The following is a 26,644-nucleotide window of genomic DNA, read 5'->3' on the forward strand; positions in this document are numbered from 1 at the left end:
ACCCTTCCCTAAAAAATAAAAATAAAATAAAATAATCCTACTTTAATCAGTGCATCAAATTTGCTCTTTAAAGTTCATTTGGATTATTATTCCTTCCCCCTCAAGAAATGAATTAAGGTAAAAGTTGAGGTGTCTCACCACAACTTCTAACATGTGTTCATGGTTATTTTCAAAAGCAGTATGATTTCCCCCAAAAAAGAATCCTTAAAACCCTAATAAACCTATAAAGCTGATTTGCACATTTATAAAATTTCAAATAGCAAATATAGGCAACTCATATATATTTAAAAAGAAAAAAAACACATTTGTTCAATGGCTATTCAAAAACTGCCTGTACGCTGGGTACCTAAGCAACTGCCTCCCGCTGGCAGAGCCTAAGCCCAGTCAAGGAAGTCTCTGTGCGCACACTCCCCCACGCCAGGCTGCCAGCCCCAGCCCCCTGACCAGGGACGCTGGCATGAGCTGCCACTTGCTTGATGGGGGAAGCCATGTACACGACAGCAAGCATTCCAGATTCTTAAAAGGACCAAACACTTTGGTATGGATACAATGCATTCCCTGTTTTCTCACATATACAAAATATACCTTTCCAGTTGCATCTTCATCTTCCCCGAGGTGGCTCGGCCGGTGGGCGGGTGGGAGGGCTCAGTTCTGGTGCCTCTTCACGTGCAGCGCCAGGCGGTCAGAGCGCGAGAAGCTGCAGTTGCACACGGCGCACTGGAAGGGCTTGGTGCCCGTGTGTTTGCGGTAGTGGCGCATGAGCTCATCGGAGCACACAAAGCGCCAGTTGCAGCCTTCCCACGTGCACTTGTAGGGCTTCTCGCCAGTATGAGTCCTCAGGTGAGCTTTTAAATGAGACGACTTTGTATACACTTTTGTGCAACCAGGGTAATCGCAGTAGTGGATGCCGCATTTCTCCAAATCCAGGTTACTCCTTCTATTGTACTGACAGGCTGGATGTGGGGCGAGTTCACTGGTAGTGTGGCGGGCAAATTTGGATTGTGGATCGCCAGTTTAGAAGCAATTGTGGCAGCATATGATGGAGGAGGGGTTAGATTCTGGAGTATCTCTGCTTGTTTATCGGGACTTTCAGGATCTGAGCTTGGTGGTGATGGGGGAAGTAAGTGGCCTGCTGCTGGGGGAGGAACTGACTCGGCATGGTGTATGTGCAGGGGAGCAGGCCCTGGAAGGGCTTCACTGCAGTCTGCAGGACAGCAGCGGTGCCCACACTCAGATCTGATTTATACCCTGATATCCACAACTTCCAGTCTCCGCCATGGCATTTTGTAAGTCCGGGCATGTTTAAGTCAGATTTGGAACTGGAATGATAGAAGATCCAGTCACAGACCCCATCTGTTCTTTGACTTTGTCCTTTGGGTTTCTCCTTTCTCCTGATTATCCACTTGCAGGCTGACTTATTGGGAAGCTGACCATGATTGCAGTGCTTGCCATCTTCAAGCCTCCCCTTGTGGGGAGACAGTGTAAAAGGGTTTTTTGGGGAAAAAAGTACTGAATTCTCTCCTGGCAGTGCAGGTGGCGTCACTCTGGGGTTTATTTTTATTTTTTTTATTTTTTATTTTTATTTTTATATTTTTTTTCACTCTGGGGTTTAAAAGTGCCTCTTCATGTGTACGGCGAGGAGGTCCAGGTGCACTTCTGGCACTGGAAGGGGCGGTGCCCCGTGTGCTTGCAGTAGTGCCTGGTCAGTTCATCAGAGTGGGCAAACTTCCACCCACAGCTGTCCCAGTCACAGAGGTACGATTTCTCACCTGTGTGGGTTCACAGGCGTGCCTTGAGATGAGAGCTCTTCGTATAGGTTTTGCTGCTGCCGGTGTAATAGCAAGTTTGGGTGGCTGTCCTTTTCCAAGGCCACGACCTTCTTTCCCTCTTTGGCTTGGGCTCTTCTGGCAGGCAGGAACCAGGTGGCATGAGCTCTTGGCAATGAATCGGTGGGATGTGCGGCTGCATTTGGTCGGGCAGAAATGGTGGGTAGTTGGGTCCCATATGGGGATGGAAGCCAGTGTGAAGCGGCAAGGAGGGTGACAGTCCCTGGTGCTCAACAGTTCCTTGGTACCCAGGGTCGGGTTAGTCCTGCTCGGGAGCTGCCGCCCCAGGGAGAAGTCGTTTGCGCAGGGCAGGTTCACATTGCTGAGCAGCAGTCCAGCGCTCAAGTGGGTCTCCAGGGGCCGGCCGACGGTGCAGGACGACATGCCTCCTGCTTGATCTTAGGGCACACGCGCGACGGCCCGCCTTTGTAGGGCACCACCACCACCGGGTGGCTGCCATCCGGGCTGCCTTTGCTAACACTGATGACCGACGGACTGCCACTGCCGCACTCGCTTCCCCGGGCGCTCAAGAGACGCCTTCAGCACAAACTTGCCCATCAGCCCGCCACCTGGCGGCGGCTGCCGTGGCAAGAATGCACACCAGGTCCAACTCGGGCCACAGGAGTTCGGCCACGAAGCGCCCCCTGTAGGGCTCACGTCTTTGATACCTACCAGGTTGAAGGGCGCCGTGGGAGGGGGCGCAGACTCCCGGCCGTACAGCAGGCCGTCGCCATTACCGCCCCGGACCACGCCCGTGTCGCCCCCGGCCCGCATGGGGTAGCTGAAGCTGTAGGTGGAGGGCACGCAGGCAGGGCCGCTGCTCCACGGGGACGACGAGGACGAGGCTGACGCCGAGGAGGAGACGGTGGCAGCCACGGACTCCTGATGCGACAATGAGTTGGAGAGAAGGAACTCTAGGTCCAGAAGGTGGCTGAACTCCTCCGACTCTCTGCGGGTTAGGTGGGCTGCGTTGCTAGAGTGCACGCCGCGTCCTCTGCTCCCCGCGCGAGCGCGCGCGCCTTCATGAATTAATAAAACCCAGGTTTGGCCCTGGATCCAGGCCTTTGCTCCTGATAGCTATCATCACAGCTGGATTTAGGACCCCTTGGCTCCCCATGACTACAAATATGCCATAGCATCTTTTTTCTCACTATGGGTTGCACTGGAAGCGGTAGACTAGAATTAACTCACTAGAATTCCAATAACTTTTCATGGGATTACAAATGTAAACTTCCTGGACTGTGACAAGGACTGGGAAGGGCTTGCATGAGACCCTGAGTTCAACCCTAGCACCAAGAAAAACAAACAACCAAAACCAACCAACCAACCAAACACAAATGTGGAATTCAAGAACAAGTATCTAAGACAGACGTGGTGGTGCACACCCAAAAGCCCAGAATTTGGGAGGTTGAGGAAGGAGGAATGCTATAAGTTCGAGACTAGCCTGAACTACAAAGTGAGCTCAAGGCCTGCCTGAACTGCATAGTGAGATCCTGTCTCAAAAACACATACACTGGGCCAGGGAGACAGCTCAGTGGTCTAAGTGCCTGTCTGGCAAATGCAAGGACCTGGGTTCTATCCTAGCTACCACGTGCTGTGCTGGCCCCATCCTGGGACTGCTGAGCTGACCACCGAGTCTGGGCATGGTGGCACATGCCTGTAATCCCAGCAGCGGGGAGGCTGAGAAAGGAGAATCACTACGGGTCTGAGCTGTGTAATGAGACCCTGTATCAAATATGTAAATTTAAAAAAATAAAATAAAAAAGTTAAATAAAACACACACACACACACACACACACACACAACATCTAGAAGGATTAATTTTTTTTTGGCTGGCTCAGGCTGCCTTAAGGGTGGGTGGGCCTAGTGTGGCATGTGGAGCTGGGGATCAAACCTCGGTTTGCCCAAGCGGGTGCTTTAAACAACTGAGCTAACCCGCAAGCCCCCAAAACAACATCTATTATCCAGAGTATGTAAAGAGAACTCTTATAGGTCAACAACAAAAACCCAAACACTTTTTTTTTCCAGTCCTGGGAATTGAACCCAGGGCCTTCACATGGAGCTACATTTCCACCTCTATACCCCATCCTTTGTGTGTGTGTGGCCAGCTTGAGGCATGTAGTGCTGGGGATCGAACTATGGTCCCTGCACTTACCTAAACTTGCCTAGGCAGGTACTTTAGACCACTGAGCTATCTCGCCAGCCCTGCCCTACCTTTTTTGAGGCAAGGATTGCCTAGACCAGTCTGGAGTTTATAATCTTCCTGCCTCAGCCACAGGAATCTGCCACTGTGTCTGGCACAACCCTACTGAGGACCAGTTTGATGTGGTACCAGTAGGCAATAATTAATTTTTTTTTTTTTTTTTTTTTTTTTTGGAACCAGAGATTGAACTCAGGTCCTTGTGCTTGCCAGGCAAGTGCTTATTCTACTGAACCATCTCCCCAGCCCCTAATAATTAATATTGATAAACTGGCATAAAATAAATTGATAGGCTGGGAGATAGCTCAGCAGTTTTAGCGCCTTCCTGGCAAATGCAAGGACCTGAGTTTGATCCCCAGTACTGCATGCTGTGCTGGCCCAGAACCCCAGGTTTGCTGTGCTGGCTCCAAAACCTGCCTGTAGTCCTTGTGCTGGGAAGGCTGAGACATGAGGATCACTGTGAGTCTGAGCTTCATAGTCAGACTCTGTAACAATTAATTAATTAAAAATTGGGCTGGGGAGATGGCTCAGTAGAATAAGTGCTTCCCTGGCAAGCGCAGGGCCTGAGTTCAATCCCCAGTTCCACAAAATAAATAAATAAATAAATAGTCTGTCCTAGGCCTATATGGCTTGTGGTAAGGCCCACGCTGGCTCAGGGACAGATTAAGCTTTAAGCCAACAGCCAGAGCCCAGGCCAGCAAACAGCCTCTTCTGGCACCTCATAGCAAGATGATAAGATAGCTGAGGACTTGACTCCTACAGATTCTGTCTTGCTCAGTATCCGGTTTGCAGACAGTGGGGTTACCAGTTAGCCATGGTCCTGCATGATTGCCCAAAAGTGCACTGTTCCTCAATTCTTGATTCTTGACTGCGTCAGCAGTTCCCCCACTGCTTCCTGAAGCCCACCAGTATTCCTCCAGTCAAGCTGCCATGATGTTATTTGACCCTCTTCTCACTGAAGTGTGGGGTCTCCACGTTTTCCTTGAATCTGAACAGGGAGTGATGCTATCTAGCTTAGAGAGCTCAGTTAAAAAAAGGCCACTAGACTTCAGACTAGAAAGTTTTGAAGGCCGCTCCCAGCTAGCCTGTGTTAGAACCTGGCCTGAGAGAGGCCAGGGCTACACAGAGAGGCAATTTATAGGCATCACGGGTGACAATCCCAGCTGAGTCTACCTTCAAGCCCCTAGGGTGCCTACTGGCCAGGATTTACCTCAGGTGCAAATTTAAGAGAGGTGGTAAAGAAACTCAGATATTGAAATAAATAGTATTTCAACTCTCTCTCTCTCTCTCTCTCTCTCTCTCTCTCTCTCTCTCTCTCATATTTAGTACAGGGTCTCCAGGTTCTCACTATGTAGATCAGTCTCAAGTGATCCTCCTGTGTTCAGCCTCCCAAGTACTGGGAGTACAGGTGTGCAGCACTATGTCCAGTCTGTCACCATCTCAGCGTGCCCCGGGGGCAGGACCTGCATGGTATGCCAGGGATTGAACCCCAGCCGCTGCATCTGCCTAAGCAGGTGCTTTAGTCCTCTGAGTTATCTGGCTGGCCCTCTTTCTTTCTTCAGTACTAGAGACTGAATCAGGGTCTTTGCACTGAGAGATTTCCATTTAAAAAAAAATTGAGACAAGGTCTTGCTAGGTTGCTAAGGTGCCCAGGTTGGGCTTTTTTTTTTTTTGTCAGAACCAGGGATTGAACTCAGGTCCTTGCACTTTGCCAGTAGGTTGGGCTTTGAACTTGCAATCCTCCTGCCTCAGCCTCCCGAGTGCTGGAATGACAGGCATGTGTCACCACTTTTGGCATCAATGTAATCTTCAAAAAAATTTAATGACAAAACTTTCATGAGGATCATTATATTTAAATGTTAACTAAAGACAGAATCAGGGGCTGGAGAGATGGCTCAGTGGTCTAAAGCACCTACTTGAAACAAGCTTGGCAATGCACAGGGACCGCGGTTCAATCCCCCAGCACCACATGCCAGCCAGCCCCGCCCCCTGGTGGGCTGAGCTGGCCACACACACACACACACACACACACACTCACACAACAAATAAATAAATAAATAAATGTTTAAAAAAAAAATAAAGACAGAATCAGTAAGAGCACCAGGTGGAACTATACTGGAGCCTGAGGCACAGGGGAAAATCAGTGATCCTGATGTGACTCCAGGCCCCGGAGGCATCCATGTCCACTGTGTCTGCTTCACATTCTGGACTTAAAGGCTGTGTAGACATTTTAGGGTACTTTCACAGCATGAAATTTGGGGCGCTTTATTATAAACAATACATAATAGGAAGAACCACCCCTGTGTGCTAAGATGTCATCACCTCAGCTTCCTCCATAACCTTGCCACCCCCAGCGATGAGCCCAGGGCTTTTGCACTGAATCACATTCCTGCTCCTTTGCTATTTTTTTTTTTTTTTTCCTTTGCTATTTGGAGACAGGGTCTCACTAAGTTGCCACAGTACCTCGGCTGGGCTCAAACTTGGGATCCTGCTGCCTCAGCCTCCGAGAATGATGGGATTCCAGGAAAGCAGTGCAGCCTGTTCCACTACGCCTGAGGAGCTTTCCCACCCTCTCCAGGCCTCTTCCTTGGCCCTAAGGACTTCCAGGAAACAGAGGGTCATGGAAGGCACAATGGCTCTTCTTACCACCAAGGAAATGGTCAGATCTGGGCTGAAAGATCAGAGTAGGGGCCGGGGAGATGGCTCAGGAGAATAAGTGCTTGCCTGGCAAGTGCAAGGGCCTGAGTTCAATCCCTGGTTCTGTCAAAAGAAAGAAAAGAAAGAAAGATCAGAGTAGGTGATGGGAAGCAATGAGGAGATGGTGGTGGTGGGGCCTATGGAAGGGGCCAGGGAAGCCTCTCTCAGGCGGACATTTCCACTGTACAGAAAGTGCCTTCCAGAATGTGAAGCAGACACAGTGGACATGGATGCCTCCGGGGCCTGGAGTCACATCAGGATCACTGATTTTCCCCTGTGCCTCAGGGGAAAGTGGAGACAGCCTAGGAGTGGGGTCTGGGCAGTGGGAGAAAAGAAGTTACACTAGTTTTATAGGTTTTACTTGAGCAATTAGGTTGATGAGTACTTTTTACTGAGATAAGAGAAAAAGAGAGGAATTAGAGGTTTTTGGAAAAAAAATGAGTTTCTCCTGTGGCCATAAATTTGAATTATATATTAAATAATTCACCCAGTGACATAATCCAGTGACAGCAAGGAGAATGAAGACCAGAGATACAGATTTACCTATATTTATATTTACATCTATCTATAGATAGCATTTAAAAGATGGTACTAGAGCAGGGCATGCTGGTGCACAGCTGTAATCCCAGCATTCAGGAAGCTGAGGCAGGAGGATCACTATGAAGTAGAAGCTAGCCTGAATTACAGAAGGAGGTTCTGTCTTAAACAAAACAAAACAAAACAAGCAAGCAACAAAATAAAACACCACAGCTCTAGACAAAATCACTCACAGAGAATGTAGGTGGAGATGAGAGAAGGCTGGGCTGACAACGTGCCAGAGGAGACACAGCAGAAACTACGGTGAAAGTAGCAGGCAGGGGAAGGCTTGAAGACTGCACCACAGAAGCCCCTGAAGCAGTGGGGAACTGCCAGCCGGGTCAGAAGCCGAGGAGAGGCCAGGGAAGAAGAAAGTGGGAAAAGCAAGCCCCAGGAAGGGAGGCTGGAGTCCAGGAGGGTCCTTGCCCCTGAAGAGTGCCATCCAGTTTCACCTTTCTGGAGGGACTGTGGATGAAACTTGGGTTCTTTTTCTTTTTTAATTTTAATTTTTTTGGGGGGGCTTCTTTTTCAAGATGGAAATACAAGCTCATTTGTACATCAGTGACCATGATCCACCAGAGAGAAAGGAAGAAGCTACCCGCAGAAAGGTACAAAGGGACACTACGCTCATGGGAAGGAGTGGACAAGGGGTCAGCAGGCTGGCAGATCGGAGTCGGGAGGCGGAGCCTTCCTTGAGAAGAAGAGGGGAGGCTGTCCTGTGTCGACGACACCCACAGCAGCAAGACTTCCAAGGCTTCAGTCTCTCTGTCACTGGCTTCCCAGACTCATGCCTGAGAGGCCCCTTCCCCTCTAGCACAGGAAGTCGAGGGCGACTTCTTCCTCCTAATACTTTCCTCTTTGTCCAGACTCATGCATGCACGCAGCACACGCTCAGTAACTGACACAGTTCTGGGCATACCACAGATACTAGATATATATTTATGCAAATGACAAAACAAAGCCTTACTGCTATTTAAGGTCAGCCCATGTCACCGTGACTCCACATTGTGCCACCCAGACTCAGGCACAGGCTTCTTTGCTACCATCATCTAGGGGCTTCCCAGGTTTTGCAGTTTGGTGACCTCAAGCTCTGGGAAATTCCTCTCGGGTCCTTTCCAGCTACCTGCAGTGAAGACCCCCCTAAGACCTCGCTGAGCCTCTTTGCCTGTCGTCGTGGAAACCGCCGGGCAACTAGTTAACATTATCTCAGGGGTGATCGGGGAACCAGCACCCTCTTGTGGACAATGCGCGCCCATGCACCCTCTGCGTCGCACCAAAACCATTTCAGTTATCGACATTTCCTGAGGACCCACGAAGAGTCTGGAACACACGGAACTAATTGGAGGCAAACAGTTTCTGTGTTGTCACACGAACTGACGTCCAACTGAAAAGGCTGTGACAGAGCGTCATGCTCCTGATGCCTTGGCCACAGCCTCTGCTGCTGGGGAAGAAAGGCAGAGCCGCGGCCGGAAGAGGTGGGCCAGCCCTGATCCGGAGCTACCAGCAGGTTTCTGGATCTGCGACGCACACTGCTGTGGAGCCTGAGGCGACAGAGTATAAATCCACAAGTCACGAGTTCCCGCCCAGGTCTCGTCCTTACTCCCTCCTTGCCACAGCTGTGTGCAGGGACCCTGGACTTCCGCGCAGGTGCCTCTGCCCAGAAGGATGCTCTGCTCCCGCTGTCATCAGCAGGTTTCAATTTAGCACACTTGTCAGACAACACAGTGATAGCGTGGCATTCAGTTCCAAGGCTGCCCCAAACACACACTCAGGGTGGACATCGTTCCCCAACCATATGCTGCCCTAGTTTTGTTTTTCTCCTTGAGACAGGGTCTCAGTATACAGTTCAGGCTGGACTTGAACTTGCTATGTAGCTCTGGCTGATCATGACCTTGAGATTCTCTTGCCTCAGCCATCCTAGTGCCAGGGTTATGGGTACACAGCACTGCCTTTTTCTTTTTTCTTTCTTTCTTTCTTTTTTTTTGCTCCGAATGCCTTCAGGGCAGGTTTGGCTGGCTTGAGTTGTGGGGATCAAACCACAGCAACCTGATCCTGACTGCTTTGTTGAAGCAGCCACTTAAAGAACTGAGCTAAGGGGCAGGCCCCCTACACTGCCTTTTACTACCTTCCAAACCCTTCCATTTCTCCAAGCCTCAGTTCAAATGCTACCTACTTTAGAGAATCCTCACTTGACCCCTCCTGTTGAAAACAGAAACTCTGGGCTGGGTGTGATGGCACACACCTGTAATCCCAGCACACAGGAGGCTGAGGTAGGAGAATGATTTCGGGTTCAAGACCAGCCTGGGCTATAAAGTGAGCTCAAGGCCAGCGTGTGCTGCACAGCGAGACCCTATCTCAAAGAGACAAAAAGAAAAGAAAAGAAAGGAAGGAAGGAAGGAAGGAAGGAAGGAAGGAAGGAAGAAAGAAGAAAAAGAAAACCAGAAATTCCAGCTGGGGAAAAAAAAAAGCAAGCAAACAAACAAACTAGAATTTCCTTTCTCTGTAACAGTGATCCTTTTAATCCCTGCTACGTGCTGTATGTTGAAAGCATAAACTTCAGGTAGGACAGATCTGGTTTGAATCCAGTTGGCTGTGTAAACTTGGAAAGTATAATTCACCTGTCATCAGTTTCATTTTGAAAAACAGCAACAAAAAAATTTACCTCTTTTCACTATTCATTCATTCCAGCTTCTGAAAGCCAAGGTTTGTGCTTTTACGGTTACTTTGAGAATGAAATGAAATGATATATGGCAAGGGGCTGACACATAAGGGCACTCAACACTGAAAACTCAATACTATCATTATCTACTTTAGTTCCTTAGAAGCAGGGCATTCTTCAGGGTGATTTCTTTTCTTTTCCTTCTCTTTTTGGTGGTGCTAGGGATTGGCTCCATGGCTTTATTTTTTTTTATTTTTATTATTATTATTTTTTTTGGTGGTACTGGGGATTGAACTCATGACCTTGAACTTGCCAGGCAAGCACTTATTCTACTGAGCTATCTCCCCAGCCCAGCTCCATGGCTTTAGAAGTGCTAGGTGAGAGCTTTGCCTCTAAACTACAATCCCAGCGCAGTGAGGTAACTTCCGCTGGAGGTGAAGCCCCACCTAAGACTAGGACTGGGCCAGCTGGAAAGCACCCCCAGGCAGAGCTCACGATGTGATGGTCACTTTCTGAACTACTTGCTGACCTCTACTGGACCAGCCTCTTCCATCTCTTAAGGTTGTCTAGGGCACTCAAAGGCATGGCTCTTTGTGACCAGGAGATGACTTCCTGGAACTCACTTGTCTCTCCCCAAACTTTCTTCAACCCACAGGAAGCCCCTACCTTCATACTGGACTTCCAGGTGCATCGTGCCCAGTGTCTTCAGCACGCAGTCCACGATGCTGGGGTGTGTGGTTCCCACGATCACCTGACAAGACAGACATGAAGACAAAGCAGTTACTTCTCAGATCTGACACTCCAGGCAGAAGTGTAACTGGGACTTCCAAACAGCCAGGTGCTGGGTAAATTGGGGATGAGAGATTCGCTGGGCCAGGTTCTCCCCGTGGGGAGGAGGGCAGAGAGGGCAGCCAGATGATGGCCACGAGTCTGCCAGGGTGCCACTGGAGCCTTGGCTCAGGACACGTTGAACTGAGGACTGGCAGCCCCCTGCTAGAGCTTTGGGACAAAGTCTGCGACTGTGGCTAGGGGAGGGGATGCCACAGGCTGGGGACAGTGGGAGTCAGTGAAGCTCCAAAAATCTTCTCTTTCTCAGGAACCTTACTTGTCTTCTTCCTACCCCTTCAAACTTTACCCGCACTGTTTCCATTAGCTGCTGTGCAGACGAAACAAGGGTCACAAGCTCTCTGGTGCTGGCATATAGAAGGCACTTAGGGCAAACCGGAAACTGTGCCTGTGAAGGTCAGATCTTTGTTACTGCCCCTGTCTCTGTGGTTCACTGCTTGGCCTCAAAGCTGTCCTTTCCCAGTCCTCTGCCCAGAAATCTTATGTATTTCTGTTTCAGTTATCACTGCTCTGCTTATAAAGTTTACACTGACATGTTTTTCTAGGGCCTTTCTCTGAAGCTTCAGGCTTTTATTTTCTACTGCCTGTGGGCAGACTGATCTCTCTGTCTGTCTGTCTGTCTGTCTGTCTGTCTGTCTCTCTCTCTCTCTCTCTCTCTCTCTCGTAGTACTAGGGATTGAACCCACGGCCTTGACACAGGGTCTCACTAAGTCACTAAGTGGCTTTTGAACCTTCTGCCTCAGCCTCCCAGTGTTATAAGATCACAGGTTTGTGCCACCATGCTCAGCTTTTCTGTTCTCAATGGTATACAACTCACCCTGCTGCTAATCCCGAGGCTGGGTGTCAATTTTATTTTACTACCCTTAGCCCCAGATCCTCTACCTTAGAAATTCTATCCAACTTGATTCTCCTGCCATTGCCACTGTTTGGGCCACATCTGTCACTGTTCACTGCCTCCCTGCCTCTGGCCCACGTGGAGAGATTTTGATGGTTCTTCTCACTAGGCACACTGTCCTCCTGAGGTCACCACGGCCCAACTCTGACTTCACTTGCTTTCTAGGCCATTGAGAGGGGGCAGAAGTCAACAAGAAAAGGAGGAGCTTTTCCAAGCAGTGGAGATCTGCTCTCGTCACTTCCATGCTGGCCACACTTATACCACGATGCTCCCCTATCAAATTGAAGTTAATCCTTTCTACAGTCTTCTCATCATCCTTGTTTGTCTCAGCCACTTTGAGGCCTGCCAGCATCTTTCTTATCCTTCAGTAGATAGGCCAAGTCACTCTGCCCCACCTTGGGAATGACGCTGATGGACCAGCAGGGCAGCTATGTGTGCAGCCAGAGAGGTGCAGCTGCTGTGAGGCCACCGAGCTGCAGCGTAGCCGCAGGAGCCCGCAGCCCGGCTCACCTGGGCAGTCCTGAGGGTCTGCAGTGCCAGCTGCTGAGCTTTCGGGGAGGCACAGGGCAGCAAAGCTATGAGACCTTTGTACACTTGATTCTGGTACTTGGGGTTACCATGGACCAGAGAATCCAGCAGAATCTGCACTTCTTCTTGAGTCTCTTCTGACTTAGACTTAGCCAAAAATTCTGCTATAGATCGTACACCTGGGGAGAGAAGAGAGAATGCTAAATTGGAAGGGATTTAGGAAAATGATTCCCCACTCAAGATTACATAATGTAGAGAGAATTTGATCTTTTCAGCCAAGGCTAGTCAACTGAAGCAAATAATGAGGCTCAGTTTTCAACACTATCTTGTTTACCTCTAGCTGTGGGATTTAAGGATTTTGCTTCAGCACTAGCGTGTCACAATCTGTGTTTCAAGATTTAAAATGGCACTGGGTGTGGTGGCACAGGCCTGTAATCCCAGCGCTCCGGAGGCTGAGGCAGGAGGATCGCTGTGAGTTTGAAGCCGGCCTGGCCTACACAGTGAGTTTAAGGCCTGCTACAGTGGGACCTTGTCTCACAAAACAAAACAAAAGCAAAAAGGCTCTGCAGAACATACAATGACACATGCAAATTTACTGTAGGAAAAGTGTCCAGCAGTTCAGAATGTGTTTTTGCCAAATACCAGTTCATTAAACCCCAGGAACCAGGGAGGGGGATGTGTTCAACCCATTTTGTGAGAAAAGTCACTGAGGTTCAGAGAGGCTGTAGAGGGGACAGGAAGGGAGAAAGGAGGCCCTGTGGGGTGTGCAGGGCAGAGGTGCTTTGGAAAGTGGCTGCAGGTGTCGGCCTCTCCCTTATCTCCCTCAGACTGGTGCTTGATTGATTACTAAGACTCCTGGTCGTCATCTTTCTCACCAGACTGTAAGCTTTTTGAGGATACGGGTTATATTTTATTCATCTTTGTACCCTTAGCACCTTTATATATACCTAGCACACAGTAGGTATTTGATACTTTTATTTCTAGAGTTAGTCACAACTCAGTTTCACACAGGATTTTAAGCAAGAGTTAACTGCTGAACGGATGTGTGAAAGAGGAAGTATTTAAAATGGGGAAGTATTTCTCAAACCATCATTGAAAGTTGAACAAATAATCAGGGAAATGATAAATCTGGCTTTCCAGCAGTGATGGGGAGAGAAGCTAACTGAGTCCGCTGTACAAAATGCCTCCTGCACAACCAGTTCTACATGGTTTTTATTCCCTTCAGTGGTGGGTGCGACCTCCAATCTCCCCAGGCCCCCACAGACATGGACTCTCACGCCCACTACCTACCATAACTTTCACAGATGAGCTCCTTGTACTTCCTGCCAGAGCTTGCAACAACCTGCAGAAGCTTGATGGCCTCTTTCTTGTCCTCTTCCTTAACCTTTTCTAACCCAAGTATTTCCAGGAGTGTCAGGACACCTCCAACCTCAAGAAATTCGATCAGGTACCGATTGCTGTCGGGGCAGGGTGGGGTGGGGAAGAACAGGAATAAAACACATCAAATGTCTTCACACAAATACTTTTAAGGCATCCCAAGTTCCTTTCTTCACATACTTTGCTGCTTATCCAGGAAATCTCTATAAATAATGTGATACAATAATGTGATATAATACAAGCAATTCTTCTTTTTTGTGGCTGGCTCAGCCTTCCCTGGGGGCGGGGCTGGTGCGGCATGTGGTGCCAGGAATCGAATGCCATCCCTGTGCTTGCGTAAGCTTGCCTGAGCTTGCCTAAGCAAGGTGCTTTAGAGCACTGAGCTATCTCACCAGACCCCTGGAAATTCTTTCTAGTGGAAAATACTGGAGTTAAAAACAATGAACATTCCTTTCTTTTGGCTTTCCAGTCTCTGTCCCCTGCTTTTGATGGCACTCAATGTCCCTTGTGGCATCATTGCTTCCTCCACTCAAGGGCCTGTGATTCTGGTGGGGTAAGCAAGTGATGGTGTGTTATCCTTCCTGTGAAGTTTGACTTGTTGCCAAATGTGTGACCTAAGTGGGTCTGATGAGCCTTGAAAGTCAGGATTTTTTAAAATATTAATTTTATTGAGAAAAAAGTAGCAATGAGACAGTTTCAAAACAGGTTAGTAGGACAGTTACAATAATTAAGACATTGCATATTGTTGTCTTTGTAGTAGTTATTCAGAGGGCAAGATGCAAGTCAGGATGTTTTTGGGATCCCTGGGAAAGACAGGTCAGCAGTCAGCGTGGCTATAGTGTAAAGAGTGTATCTGGAGCACGAAGGGATCCCAGAACACATTGGCCTCTGAGTTGAGTACAGAGGTAAAAAACTGAGAAGCAGAAAAAGAGGAAAGAAGGAGAATGAGAATTAACAACCCCGTTTGGGCTCCTGGATCTAGTCAGGCCTGAAATACGTATTTCTATTTTTTTGGCTTTAAGTGAAAGAGCCTGTCCATACAAGCCCTTGACTTGTATGACTGCAGTCTGAGCTGCTTCTCCATCATCCACAACTGAGGAAAAGAGCCAAGGAGAGTAAAGAGGTAAAGAGAGGAGGAACAAGTGAGGTGGGTCCTGCTGATACCCACCAGCCAGGGTCCTGTGCAGTGTGAATGCCAACATCATGAGTCTCACTTGCCATGGAGACCCCAGAATCTGAGTGGAGGTTAGGGGAACAGGATTTGACTGCAGAATTTGTGTGGAACTCACCTGTTCACAGCTGTCAAGAAGATGCCAATGGATCTCAGGAGCTTTTCTAATCCTGAGCCAGTCATATAGCTTTCAGCATGTTAAAGAATACATTTCAGGGTGGTCTTCATGCAAAACCAGGGTGACCAGGCAGCTGGACCATACATTTTACCCAAGGAGGAGTCCCTGGCTGCAGGGCAAGGGGCAGCACAGAGGTAGGGGCAATAGGGGTGCTGGCTCATTCCCTGTTCTCCAGGAAGTCTCCCTAGAACTAGGAGGCTTGAACCATCAAAGGTGCAGAAGAAAGCTGGGATCCCGTTTCCCAAACCTTTAGGGCATTGTCATTGTATCCCTGGGTCTCAGCTTAGTTTGCTAATCCTAGACTTTTCTAAAAAGAATTAGCTTCATCGTTAATTCTCAATTTCATACTTGCTCCAAGTTTTACAGTGGAGGTCACTATTCTTATGAAGAATTGCATGGCTTCCTTACAAGAACAACAGGAGATGGTGGAAAAATTAAACCCTGATGTAAAACAACCTCAGTATTTAATGTTATTTTTTAATGTGAGCCTTTGCAAAAAGCCTCATTGTAATAAAGCACCCAGAGCACGCATCAGCTCAGATACAAGGTATGAAATCAAGCCACAACAGAAAGGGAACCAGTCAACAATTACTAGGCTCATAACACATCACAAGCTCTTAGAACACTTAAGAAATTAGCTGAAATTATTGCAGCTCATGGAGGGTGACTGAGAGCTTCCGAGACTGATAAAAGCGAATGTAATGGGGTGGAGGTAATGGTGCTTTGTTGGGGGAGGGTGGGGGTGTGAGGCAAATTATCTCTGCTGCACCCTGGGTCCCAGGATGCCAATAGAAGGGGAGACAGATTGGCTCATTAGGAAAGGCTCTTTGCTGCAAAAGCAGGGTTTGCTCAAGGGCCAGGCTCCCCTGCCTGTTGCTGCCCTGGTGAAGGGTCAGGCACTCAGCCCCACAGAGTAGTCTCTCTATTCCTACACTGTCGCTACCCTGTGGCCCCAAAGCTGCCCATCCACCTGCCTCAGTGGATTTTCTTCTTTCCTTCAGTTACTGACCAGGTCGGCCTTTTTTATTTTATTTATTTATTTATTTATTTATTTTTTCTGCTTTGCGGTACCAGGGATTCAACTCAGGACCTTGTGCTTGCCAGATAGGAACTTATGCCACTGAGCTATCTCCTTGGCCCCGGGGTCGACTAACGTTTGTCACCTCCTTTTTCTTTGTCCTAGGCTACTCTTGTTTGCAGAGCCACACGCTGCACATATTTCTGGTCTGTCATTTCCAGTAATTAGCTCTAGAAAGTTGCCACAGCACCATTAGAAGCTAACAGGAACCAGCATTTACTGTGGGCCAGCGCTGGTTTGCTCACTACAGCCCTCCAGTGGACGCTGATAGTATTTGCATTTACTCTGTGAGTGACTCGAGGCAGCCAAAGGCTACAGATGGGAATGAGACTGGATCCCAGAAGCCTAACAGCTTAAGCGGACTTCCCTCCTGTGAGATGACCTGTCCAACCCCCGGGCGGTTGCAGGGGGAGCTGTGCTTCCGCACCACCCACTGCAGCGCAGGGCACGTGCTTTGGGCCAGCAGACCCATTTTAAGGCTCATCTCTGTTATTTACTAGTAATTACTCAACCTTTCCAAGGCTCAATTTCCATGGCTGTAAAATGGGTTAACAGTAACCACCTATTAGGCTGAGTGGGAAGCTCAGATGAGATATTTGTACGGTACAGAAATCAGTAGCAGGACATAAAAAGACTCAATAAGTGGCAATTAATAGTGTTGTTACAATATACAAACCTTTAAGTACTGATCTATTCGGGAAGACTGACCAAAGGGTTCAGGCTGATGTGATAGCTTTGCAAGAGATAATGATGCCATTTGGATTTATTTTCTTCTAAAATGGACCATACCTGAAAGGCTGGAAAGCAGAAGTAGAATCTCTAATTCAAAACATTATCATCTGGGAATGGTAGTGAACTCACAACTCTGGGAGGCTGAGGTAGGATTGGAAGATGGAGCCTCGCCTGGGTAACTAGTGACTTAGTGAGACTCTGTCTAAGGAAAAACAAAACAAACAAACAAACAAACAAACAAAAAACCAAAAACACAAGGGCTGGGAATGTAGGTAAGTGAAAAGGCTCTGGTTCAAGCTCAGTATACCCTCCTCCCAAACCAAAACCAAACCAAACCAAACAACAACAAAACAAAACAAAACAAAACAACCAAAAAAACCCCAACCATGCTATTACTTTCACTGGTCTATTTTTTTTTTTTTTCTGTTGTAGGAGAGGGTCACGAAGTTAGGGAATAATGAGGAATTTTAGGTGTAGAAACTAAATGTTCAACTGAGTACGAAGAGCCTGGCTCAGTGCCCACTGAATGTTAGGCTCTGGGACCAGCACTTGAAGTGGCGAGAACATGAAGCCCAGCCTAACAGGACGAGGAAAAGAAGTGAGGTGTTGTTGTTTTTTAGAAGTGAGCTTCTTGAAGAGGCAGTGTTTAAACTGAGGCCTGCTGGCTAGGTGTGGTGAGAATACTTGTAGTCCCAACATTCTGGGAGGCTGAGGCAGAAGGATCACAAGTTAGAGTCCAGCCTGGGTAATTTGGCAAGTTTCTGTTTAAAAACAAAAAGCCTCGGGTGGGCCAAACAGCTCAGTGGACTAAAGCGCCTGCTTACACAGGCGCAGGGACTGGGTCTCAATTCCAGGGTTTTATTCCCCTGGGGTTCGATCCCCAGCATGCTGTGATGGCCCCCGCTCCCGGGGTGGCCTGAGACAGCGAATGAGACAGAGTGGTGGAGTAGTGGTGTGTGCCTGTAATCCCAGTGCTTGGGAGGCTGAAGACAGAAGGCTCACTATGAGTCCGGTCTGCGTAGTGAGACCCTCTAGTCCCTGTACCAACTACATAAAAAGGGAGGGGAGGCAGGGAGATGGCTCCGTAGAATAAGCGCTTCCCTGGCGAGCACAAGGGCCTGAGTTCAATCCCTGGTTCCGCAAAAAAAAAAAAAAAAGCCCGAATGAAGGAGTAAGAGTATCATCTGGGGGAGTATCATCTGGGGAGGGGCTTACAGAGCAGAATAGGACTCAGGCAGCAGGAAATACGAAGGGTCTGAGCTGAATCCACGAAGCGCCATAGAACATAGAACAAGAATGCCCTCATTTCTCCCCAGTTCAAAGTGTTACCTCAGTGGCGGCCACGTGCGCGCGCATTCAGCCCCGTCTGTCTCCAGGGAACCTGAACCCAACCACCGCACACTCAGCATGTCCCACACCAACCTCAGCTACACCCTCTTTGTTTTTTCCTTATGTTCACCTAGTTTCCCAGAGTTGGAAATGCGAGCGCCACCCTGCGGCAGCGTGTGGTTGTGGCTGTTTCCATACTGTGGATGAGGACTCGCCGTAGTGTTCCCCTCAGCCCGCCTCCCCAGTGGATGCCCCTGGGCAGTGGCATTCACCTTTCTGCTGATCACATCTGAAAGACACTCATGAAGAAGGACTTCCAGAACTGCTTCAAAGTGGCAAGAACAGGGGCCGGGGAGATGGCTCGGTAGAATAAGCGCCTGCCAGGCAAGCCCAAGGGCCTGAGTTCAATCCCCACTTCTGCAAAAAAAAAAAAAAAAAAAAAGGAAAAAGAAAAGAAAAGAAAGTGGCAAGAACAATGGGATGAGTGTGTGCAAAGCCGGGGGAGTGTCTTGAGGGAGATGAATGGCAATGTGTTTTTATTGTAATAATTAAAAAATAGTAAAAGAATCATTACATATCATGTGCAAGTACAAATTTCTTATGATGAATGTGATCATTATACAAACCTAAAATGTACCAATAGACTTAATTTAAAAATAATTTAAAAATACTAAAATGTTCATTGTTTTTTTTTTTTGTTTTTTTTTTTTTTTATTTGTGGTTTTCTTTTCTAATGGGGATTTTTTTAAATTTACTTTCTTTTTTCTTTTTTTTTTTGAGACAAGGTCTTGTTGTGCAGTTCAGGCAAACCTTGAGTTTACATTGTAGCCCAGGCTGGTCTCAAACTCACAACAAGCCTCCTGCCTCAGCCTCCAGAGTGCCGGGATTACAGGGGTGAGACCATGCCTGGCCTCACTGTACATTTTGATCGTATCTCAGATATGGAACTCAGATTCTGGAAGGAAATTTGGAGACTCCTCCAACCAGTGTGGTGTAGGTGTCCTGACGTGGGGTTTAACTACTTACGGAGAATGAGGGGCAGAGAGGAGGATGTGGGTCTCAAGGATCACCAACATTTAAGAGAAGGCTAAGGAAGAGACATAGTGGACAGGAAGAAAGGAGAACTAGAGCACTGGCTAGATGGGAATGTGACAAATGGCACTGAGAGGTCACGACTAAGGAATGAAGATGTAGTCATGTGAGGAGAAAACCATTGGTAACCTAGGTGAGGCCTGCCCCAGAGGAGTGGGGGCCACAGAAACCAGAAGGCAGAGGGCAGGAGAGCAAGCAGGGGAGGCAAGGTGGAGCCAGGGAGCACTAGGAACCTTTTCAGCAAGTGGCATCAGGATGGGCAGGAGCTGCAACTCAGCTGTGAGTCTGGGATTTAATTTTATGTTTTAAGGTGGAAGAGATTTCTGCATATTTGCTGATGGAAAAAGCTGGTAGTGAAGTGAAGGAGAAAGCTATAAGAAAGGAAAAATACAGCTTCTACAGACAGTTCAAGGGCAGAATACAAATTAGTGCTAGACAAAAGGAATAGCAACTTTAGCTTTCATGGGAGTACAGAAAGAAGGATGGAGGGGAAGAATAACAGGAAGTCAAAGAGTTTTTGACTTTTGGCATATTTTTATCACTAGATGTCCTGTTCTAAAATATTAGAGGCAGGTGTGGTGGTGCGTGCCTAGAATTCCAGCACTCAGAGGCCAAAGCAGAAGGATCACTTCAAGTTGAAGGCCAGCCTGGGATACATAGTGAGACCCTGCCTTAAAAAATAAATAAAATTTTGGGGCTGGAGAGATGGCTCAGTAGAATAAGTGCTTCCCTGGAAAGTACAAAGGTCTGAGTTCAATCCCCCCCAAATAATAATAAATAAATAAAATACAATACAATAAAATTGGAGAGAATCGGGAGAAAAACTCCCTCAACAACTTTGTTTTCTGTTCAGCAAAGGATACGTGATCCTAAGGCAGGTAGTCAAGCGAGCGAGGAATAAGCTGGCTCCCTGGGAAAACTCCTGCTCCAGCTCAGGGCCAGTCTTGCCTTGGTTGGTTTCAATGAAATTGTTAAGGATGTGACTCCTTGCGACTTTCTCAGCATTGTCCCACTCTTGTAAGAAACTTAAAAGCCTGCTGATTGCTGCCTGCTCCTTTATAGAAGTCATGATCAGTGAGTCCTGGGTGTGGCTGAAGAGGAAGGGAAAATAGACAGGTTAACAGCTACTTAGAACCCTGAAAATCTACACTCTGGTGGCTTTCGCTTTTCTGCTGATTTGCTGGGACAGTCACACAGAAACTCACTCTAGGGAGGCTCAGTGGGTTAGGATAGAATGGAGGACAGCAAGGTAGTGCGTGTGGCGGCACATACCTGTCATCCCAGCTACTCGGGAGGCTGAGCCAGGAGCCTGCAAGTTCGAGGACAACCTGTGCAACTTAGTGAGGGCCTGGCTCAAAAGAAAAGACTGGGGATGTAGCTCAGTGGTAGAGTGCTTGCCTAGCATGTGTGGCCTGGATTCCACCCCTCAAGCCAAAAAGAATAGCAAGGGAATAAGTGTCTGGTTTTTTTTGTTTGTTTGTTTGTTTTTGTTTTTTAAATGAGACAGCGTCTCCCTATGTAGTTCAGGTGGGCCTTGAATGCACTCTGCAGTCCATGCTGGCTTTGAACTCACAATAATCCTGCCTAAACCTCCAGAGTGCTGGGTTTATAGACATGCACCACCATGTCCAGCTCTTTTGTTTTTTGTCTTTTTGAGACAAGGTTTCACTATGCAATTCAGGCTGGCCTTGAACTCACTTTGTAGCCCAGGCTGGCCTCAAATTTGCGCTAATCCTCCTGCCTCAGCAACCAGAGTGAGGGGATTAGAGGCATGTACCATCGTATTTGGCCCTGACTGCTCTTTTTAATACATATTTTGTTGTATTGTGACAGGGCCTCACCATGTATTCCAGGCTGGCTTGAACTTGTAATCAAGCCTCTTGCCTCAGCCTCTCCAGAGAAGGGCAATGCACCTGATCAAATGTCTGGTCTTTAAGAGTTAAAGGGTTTCCTGGTGAAGCCAGCAATGGAAGGACCACAGTATCAAGCTGAGCATGAGGGTGCTTGTGAAGAAGCTGGCCTCTCTCCCAGCTGGCTTTACATGGGCTCAGAGACTTGGGGTCCCTGAAGATCTAGCCTTCTCTAATGCAAACATGATAAGGGAAAGTGCTCCCTAACCTTGAACCTGGGGTTTTACACTAATTCCTCAAGACAACTTTTTTAAAAAGTTGGTGGTAAGAAAAAAGTTCCTATTCCATAGTTGGATTAATGGGCTGTGGTTTGTAGGAGTCTGTGTCCTTGGGAGAGTGTTTTCAGTGGGGGAGGGAAGGTTTAAAATAAACCCGTTTTCCAAAAATAGTTGTGATTGAAAGTGTTATTATCCATAACAAATGTTAGTGCTGATGGGAGAGAGGCATGTGCGATTCTTTTGTCTAACAGACAAGTGAAAGTCATATTTCACATTATCATGGGGTTTTCTGTGATTTACAGAATATTTGTGAAACATTACTTGCAGGGCCATGATTGATACGGAGAGAACAGCTTGGGAGAAGGGAGATGTGTATTTCACAAAGACTGTTCAACATGAAATTTACAGTCCCATAAAGTGCTTCTACATCCTCGCCAGAGATCTAGTTAAAAGGACTTTACAGTCTGAAACATCCTAAAATTGATTCTAAATTAACGTTTCCTCACATGTATTTGAGATATTGATGGGGCTCAGCTATCAGAATTTTATTAGGAAGCAATAATGTGAGGCACACAGAGACAGACACACATACACAGCAACCTCCACGGCCTCAGAGGTCACTGGCTGTGCGATCCTGGGAGGGAAAGCAACCCCGAGATCCTGGCAGCCTCAAGAATGGGGTGCACAGATGTGCACGAACCTAAACACAAGAATGACCAAAGCCCGGCACGAGAGGCAGCCATCAATCACTGTGAATGCCGCGCTGGTCCTAGAGCTGAGAATAACTTTATGAGGCTGTGTCCACCTCCAGCAGCCATGCTGCCTCAAGAAAACAAGTGAGGGGCTGTCCTAGACCCAGAGAGAAGGGCGGAGATGCCAGCACGAGCCTTATCAGGATGGACGGCAATCAAAACTCAAAGTAGAAGCAGATATGCACCCAGAGTTCCAGGACACCAAGGCAGGAAGCACTAAGCAGGATGCTCTTACTAAGCCTTTTCGCCAGGATTCTTGAATCTTTCTTTCTTTTTTTGTTTGCGGAACCGGGGATTGGACTCAGGCCCTTGCACTTGCCAGGCAAGCACTTATTCTACTGAGCTATCTCCCCGGCCCCTATCTTCTCCTATTTTGAAACTAGGGGAAAAAAAATGACAACAACAACAACAAAAAACCCACCTCAAAGTAGCAGCTTTTAAGGTCACAGTGAGAGGGCACAAGTGCCAGCGCAGTGCCCCATCAGGTGGCTCTGTGCTGGGTGCCAGTGGAGGAGCCCAAGCTCTGGAATCAGACTGGGTTCAAGACTCAGCTCTGTGCCTTGCTGTTTAGTGAAAGATGAAATAGTACCTGTCTTATCCTACCACTCCCCAGGCCCTGCACTGAGGCAGCCACAGTCAGTCCTCCTGGCTATGTCTTCTCTATTTCCAAATAAAGAGTGTATTCTACTTGCTACTGGCTGAACTGGGTCTTTCCAAGTCCATGTGTTGAAGTGGGAACTCTTCAGTACCTCAGAATGGGACCGTATCTGGAGAAAGGGTCTTTAAAGAGACAGTGAAGGTAAAATGAAGTCATTAGGGTGGGCCCTTATCTGATACACTTGGTGTCCTTCTGAGATGCTCTTAGGACTCAGACACACACTGAGGGAAGACAGGTGATGACACAGCGATGAGGTGGTGCAGAGGCAACCATCCCTGCAATATCCAACATCAGTCTTCCAGCCTCCGGACAGGACCAAATCAGTTTCTACTGCTTAAGCCACCCAGTCTGTGGCAGCCCAGGAATCTAACAGCTTTATTTATTTATTTATTTATTTATTTATTTATTTATTTATTGGTGGAACGGGGGATTGAACTCATGCCCTTGCGCTTGCCAGACAAGCGCTTATTCTACTGAGCTATCTCCCCGGCTCCTCTATCAGCTCTATACAATATTTATTATGGCAGTTAAGGACTTAGTTCTCTTGTAGACTCTCTCACTTCCTCTTTTAGCCTAACAATGTAGTTTCCTATAAATTAACAGTTAAATCCATAGTATTTACATTATTGACCAAGTAAACTCTTCCCTCAGTGAACCATGACTATTTTTTTCTTAGCACTTGGTTTTACCTGGAATTTTGCATCACATTTTCTTTTCATGTAGTTCTAAGTACCTAGTTACTGGCTCCCATGCACCAGATATACCAAATGTATAGCAGATATTTTTCTAAAGTTCAGCACTTAACTGACCATTTCCATCTCTTCCCTGGAGACCTGAGTTGTACAGACTGTGGTTTTTTTTTTCCTCCTTTAGCTGCTGGTCACTTCTCACTAAACCTGGGACAAGTGCCTAAGGTTTCCTTTAGCTATTTGTTATGGTTTGTGTCTAGTTGTTCCCCCAAAGCCTCATGCAGTCATGGGGTGAGGACTTCTAGAGTTTGCATTAACTCATGATCCACTGGGATTACGTGTGATCCAAGGCTGGGATTATGGGTTTTAGTACTGCTGGGATTACCCATAGGTGGGTAAATACTGGGAAGTACCCCTAGGTGTGAGTATTTCCCCTACCTTGGGGCAGGTAATTTGCATTACAATGTAAGGTGGGAAGAGAAGCTAGCTGCTTGAGCTGCTGCTACCTCTCCCTTGTGCTCTTGCTCTTTGCCGCCGCCATGAAAGGTTGCTTTCTGCTCTGTGCTGCTCTGCATTGGACCCAGCTGAGTATGGACTGAAACCTCCAGTGAAACCTCCAGTAACTGTGAGCTAAATAAACCTTTCCTTCCTTCATTTTGTTTTTTTTTTTAATTTTATTTATTTATTTATGTGTGTGTGTGTGTGTGTGGCCAGCTCAGCCCACCAGGGGGCGGGGCTGGCTGGCAGGTGGTGCTGGAGGATTGAACCGCGGTCCCTGTGCTTTGCTAAGCTTGTTCTAAGTAGGCGCTTTAGACCACTGAGCCATCTCACCAGCCCCATCCTTCCTTCATTTTGAGTGTTGGATATTTGTCCCAGCAACGAGAGAAGAGTAACTAAGACACTATTATTCTGTGCTGATCCTACATCTTCCCTTTTGCTTTGTTCCTTTGTTTTGTTAAACCACATTCTTTTTTTTAAATATTTATTTATTTATTTATTTATTGTGTGTGTGTGTGTGTGTGTGTGTGTGTGTGTGTCTGTGGCCAGCTTAGCCCACCAGGGGGCAGGGCGGGCTGGCATGTGGTGCTGGGGGATTGAACTGCGGTCCCTGTGGTTTGCTTAGCTTAGCTTGTTCTAAGTAGGTGCTTTAGACCACTGAGCCATCTCACCAGCTCCAAACCACATTCTTTAGTATGTGAGTGTACATCCCAGAAAGTCTGGAAATCTTTTTTTTTTGTATTAGAAATCAAACTCAGGACCTTTTGATTGATTGTGAGGCAGGCACTTATGCCGGTGAGCTATCTCCTTGGACCTGGAAATATTTTTGACCTTGTGTTGAGGAAAGACTGGGTGAGTGGGCTGGTGAGATGGCTCAGTGGTCTAAGGTACCTACTTGGAACAAGCTTGACAAAGCACAGGGACCACGGTTCGATCCCCCAGCACCACATGCCAGCCAGTCCGCCCCCTGGTGGACTGAGCTGGCCACACACACACACAAATAAATAAATAAATTAATTAAAAAAATAAAATAAAATTAAAAAAAAAAAAAAAAAAAAGACTGGGTGAGTGACTCGGTGTTAGAAATGAAGTTGCCTACCAATTGCTGTTGCTGATGAGAGGTCGAATATGATCTTGATTTCTATGCCTTTGAAAGCTTTTCTAAAAGTGTATGATGGTAAACATGGTGGCTTATACCTGTACTCCCAACACTTAGGTGGCTGAGGCAGAACGATAGCTATGAGTTCAAGGCCATCCTGGGCTATAAAGTGAGACCCTGTCTCAAAAAAAAAAAAAAAAAAAAAAAAAGATGGCATACCTTGGTACAGATGTTTTTTATTTACTGTACTAGGTCCTGGCTGGGCTTTCTATTTTTTGTATTTAGGACAGGGCGTACAGGGTGTTCGGGGTCTCACTACTAGATCAGACTCGTAGTGATGCTCCTGTTTACAGCCTCCCAAGTGCCGGGATTACAGGTTCCCGCCACCACGCCCTGTCTCAATCACTGTCTCAGCGTGCCCTGGGGCGGGGCCAGCACAGCAGGCCCGGGGATCAAACCCCAGCCCCTGCGTCTGCCTAAGCATGGACTTTTTAAAATTAGCTGCCGTGTTCTTCAGTTGTTGGAAAGTTATCGATAAATGACTAGCCTTTTCACTGGAGAATTTATAAATGTCAGTCAGTGGAGGTTATTTTTCTCTTTACAGTCGCTAGGGCGCTCCAGGGAGAGAGGGTGAGAACACCGGCTGTTGATGCCCTGGGAGGGGGGAAGGGGCAGGATTCTGCACTGCTGCGTTTCCTGTACCCCAGTTTCCCACTCCGTAGATCATCCCTGCCCTTCCAGCTGTGCCCGAGGCCCATAAGGATGGAGGCCTCCAGGGCCCAGTGTCCTTCTTCGGGTGCAGCTAAGGGTCTGGAGTGTTGCTCCCCTGCTGAGGGTGGGGCTGTGGAGTGGAGGCAGCGTGCTTGGTGCCCAGCTCCGGTTCAGATCCCGGCTCAGCTCCACACCTTCGAGTTTGCTTTCTCCGATTTACCTTCTCCCGGAGGTTATGGCGGGTGACTGCCTCCTTCCCGTAGCTAATCTCCCCTTGCTGCGACTGAGTTTGCAGTTTCGTCAGCCTGGAGCCAGTTAGCTCCCCCCACCTGCCAAATATTTGTTGAATTCTCCCACGCGCTGTCGCCTCTTCCCCTGAACTTTTGTGACTTTTTGTTTAGTGTTATGCCGCTAAGGTTTGTGGAAGCTGGGGGAGATAAAGGGCAGCAGCCATGTTTAATCGAGAGTCTCCAGGCAATTACTATTTATTTTTATCTCAACTTCACCTCAGTATGAGATTTGGCGAAGGCTGAAAAGACAATGGGGATGGAGGTGTAGCTCAGTGGCAGGAGGTTTGCACTGAGTTGGATCCCCAATACCACAAACAAAAAAAACCTCACACCACTGAAACTTTTTTTTTTTTTTTTTTTTTGAGACAGGTTCTCTCTGTGCAGTTCAGGCTGGCTTTACACTCACTTTGTAGCCCAGATGGTCTCAAACTTCCAGCAACTCCTCCTGCCGCAAGCTCCTGTGTGCTGGGCTTACAGATGTGTGCCACCATGCCCAGCACAAAATCTTAAAAGAATTACAAAGAAGAAAACAGTGGGAAGAAAAAAAAAAAAAAAAAAAAAAAAAAAAAACTGGAGAGAAATATGCTAATTTGGGTCTATTGCTGGGATAAATTCTATATTTATATTTTTTGACT

At 47.5% G+C, this 26,644-nt stretch overlaps 1 protein-coding gene and 1 pseudogene across 3 annotated transcripts in view; both read right to left on the bottom strand.

Annotated features, from left to right (window-relative positions):
• Window positions 1-26,644, bottom strand: part of CUNH1orf228 (chromosome unknown C1orf228 homolog) — a 56,390-nt gene that overhangs the window by 14,720 nt on the left and 15,026 nt on the right. For all 3 annotated transcript variants that reach the window (XM_023724258.1, XM_004639206.2, XM_023724259.1), the window contains exons 2-6: window positions 20,048-20,275; window positions 14,894-14,962; window positions 13,518-13,684; window positions 12,210-12,406; window positions 10,625-10,709 (exon numbers count right to left, since the gene is read on the bottom strand). In XM_023724258.1, coding sequence (XP_023580026.1) covers window positions 10,625-10,709; window positions 12,210-12,406; window positions 13,518-13,684; window positions 14,894-14,962; window positions 20,048-20,253 — 724 coding nt within the window. In that variant the 5' untranslated portion in view covers window positions 20,254-20,275. The remainder of the gene's footprint in view (window positions 1-10,624; window positions 10,710-12,209; window positions 12,407-13,517; window positions 13,685-14,893; window positions 14,963-20,047; window positions 20,276-26,644) is intronic.
• LOC105743228 lies at window positions 622-1,300 on the bottom strand (annotated as a pseudogene).

Source organism: Octodon degus, unplaced genomic scaffold, assembly GCF_000260255.1.
Source record: "Octodon degus isolate 3935 unplaced genomic scaffold, OctDeg1.0 scaffold00107, whole genome shotgun sequence".
In the NCBI taxonomy this organism is placed as follows: Eukaryota; Metazoa; Chordata; class Mammalia; order Rodentia; family Octodontidae; genus Octodon; species Octodon degus.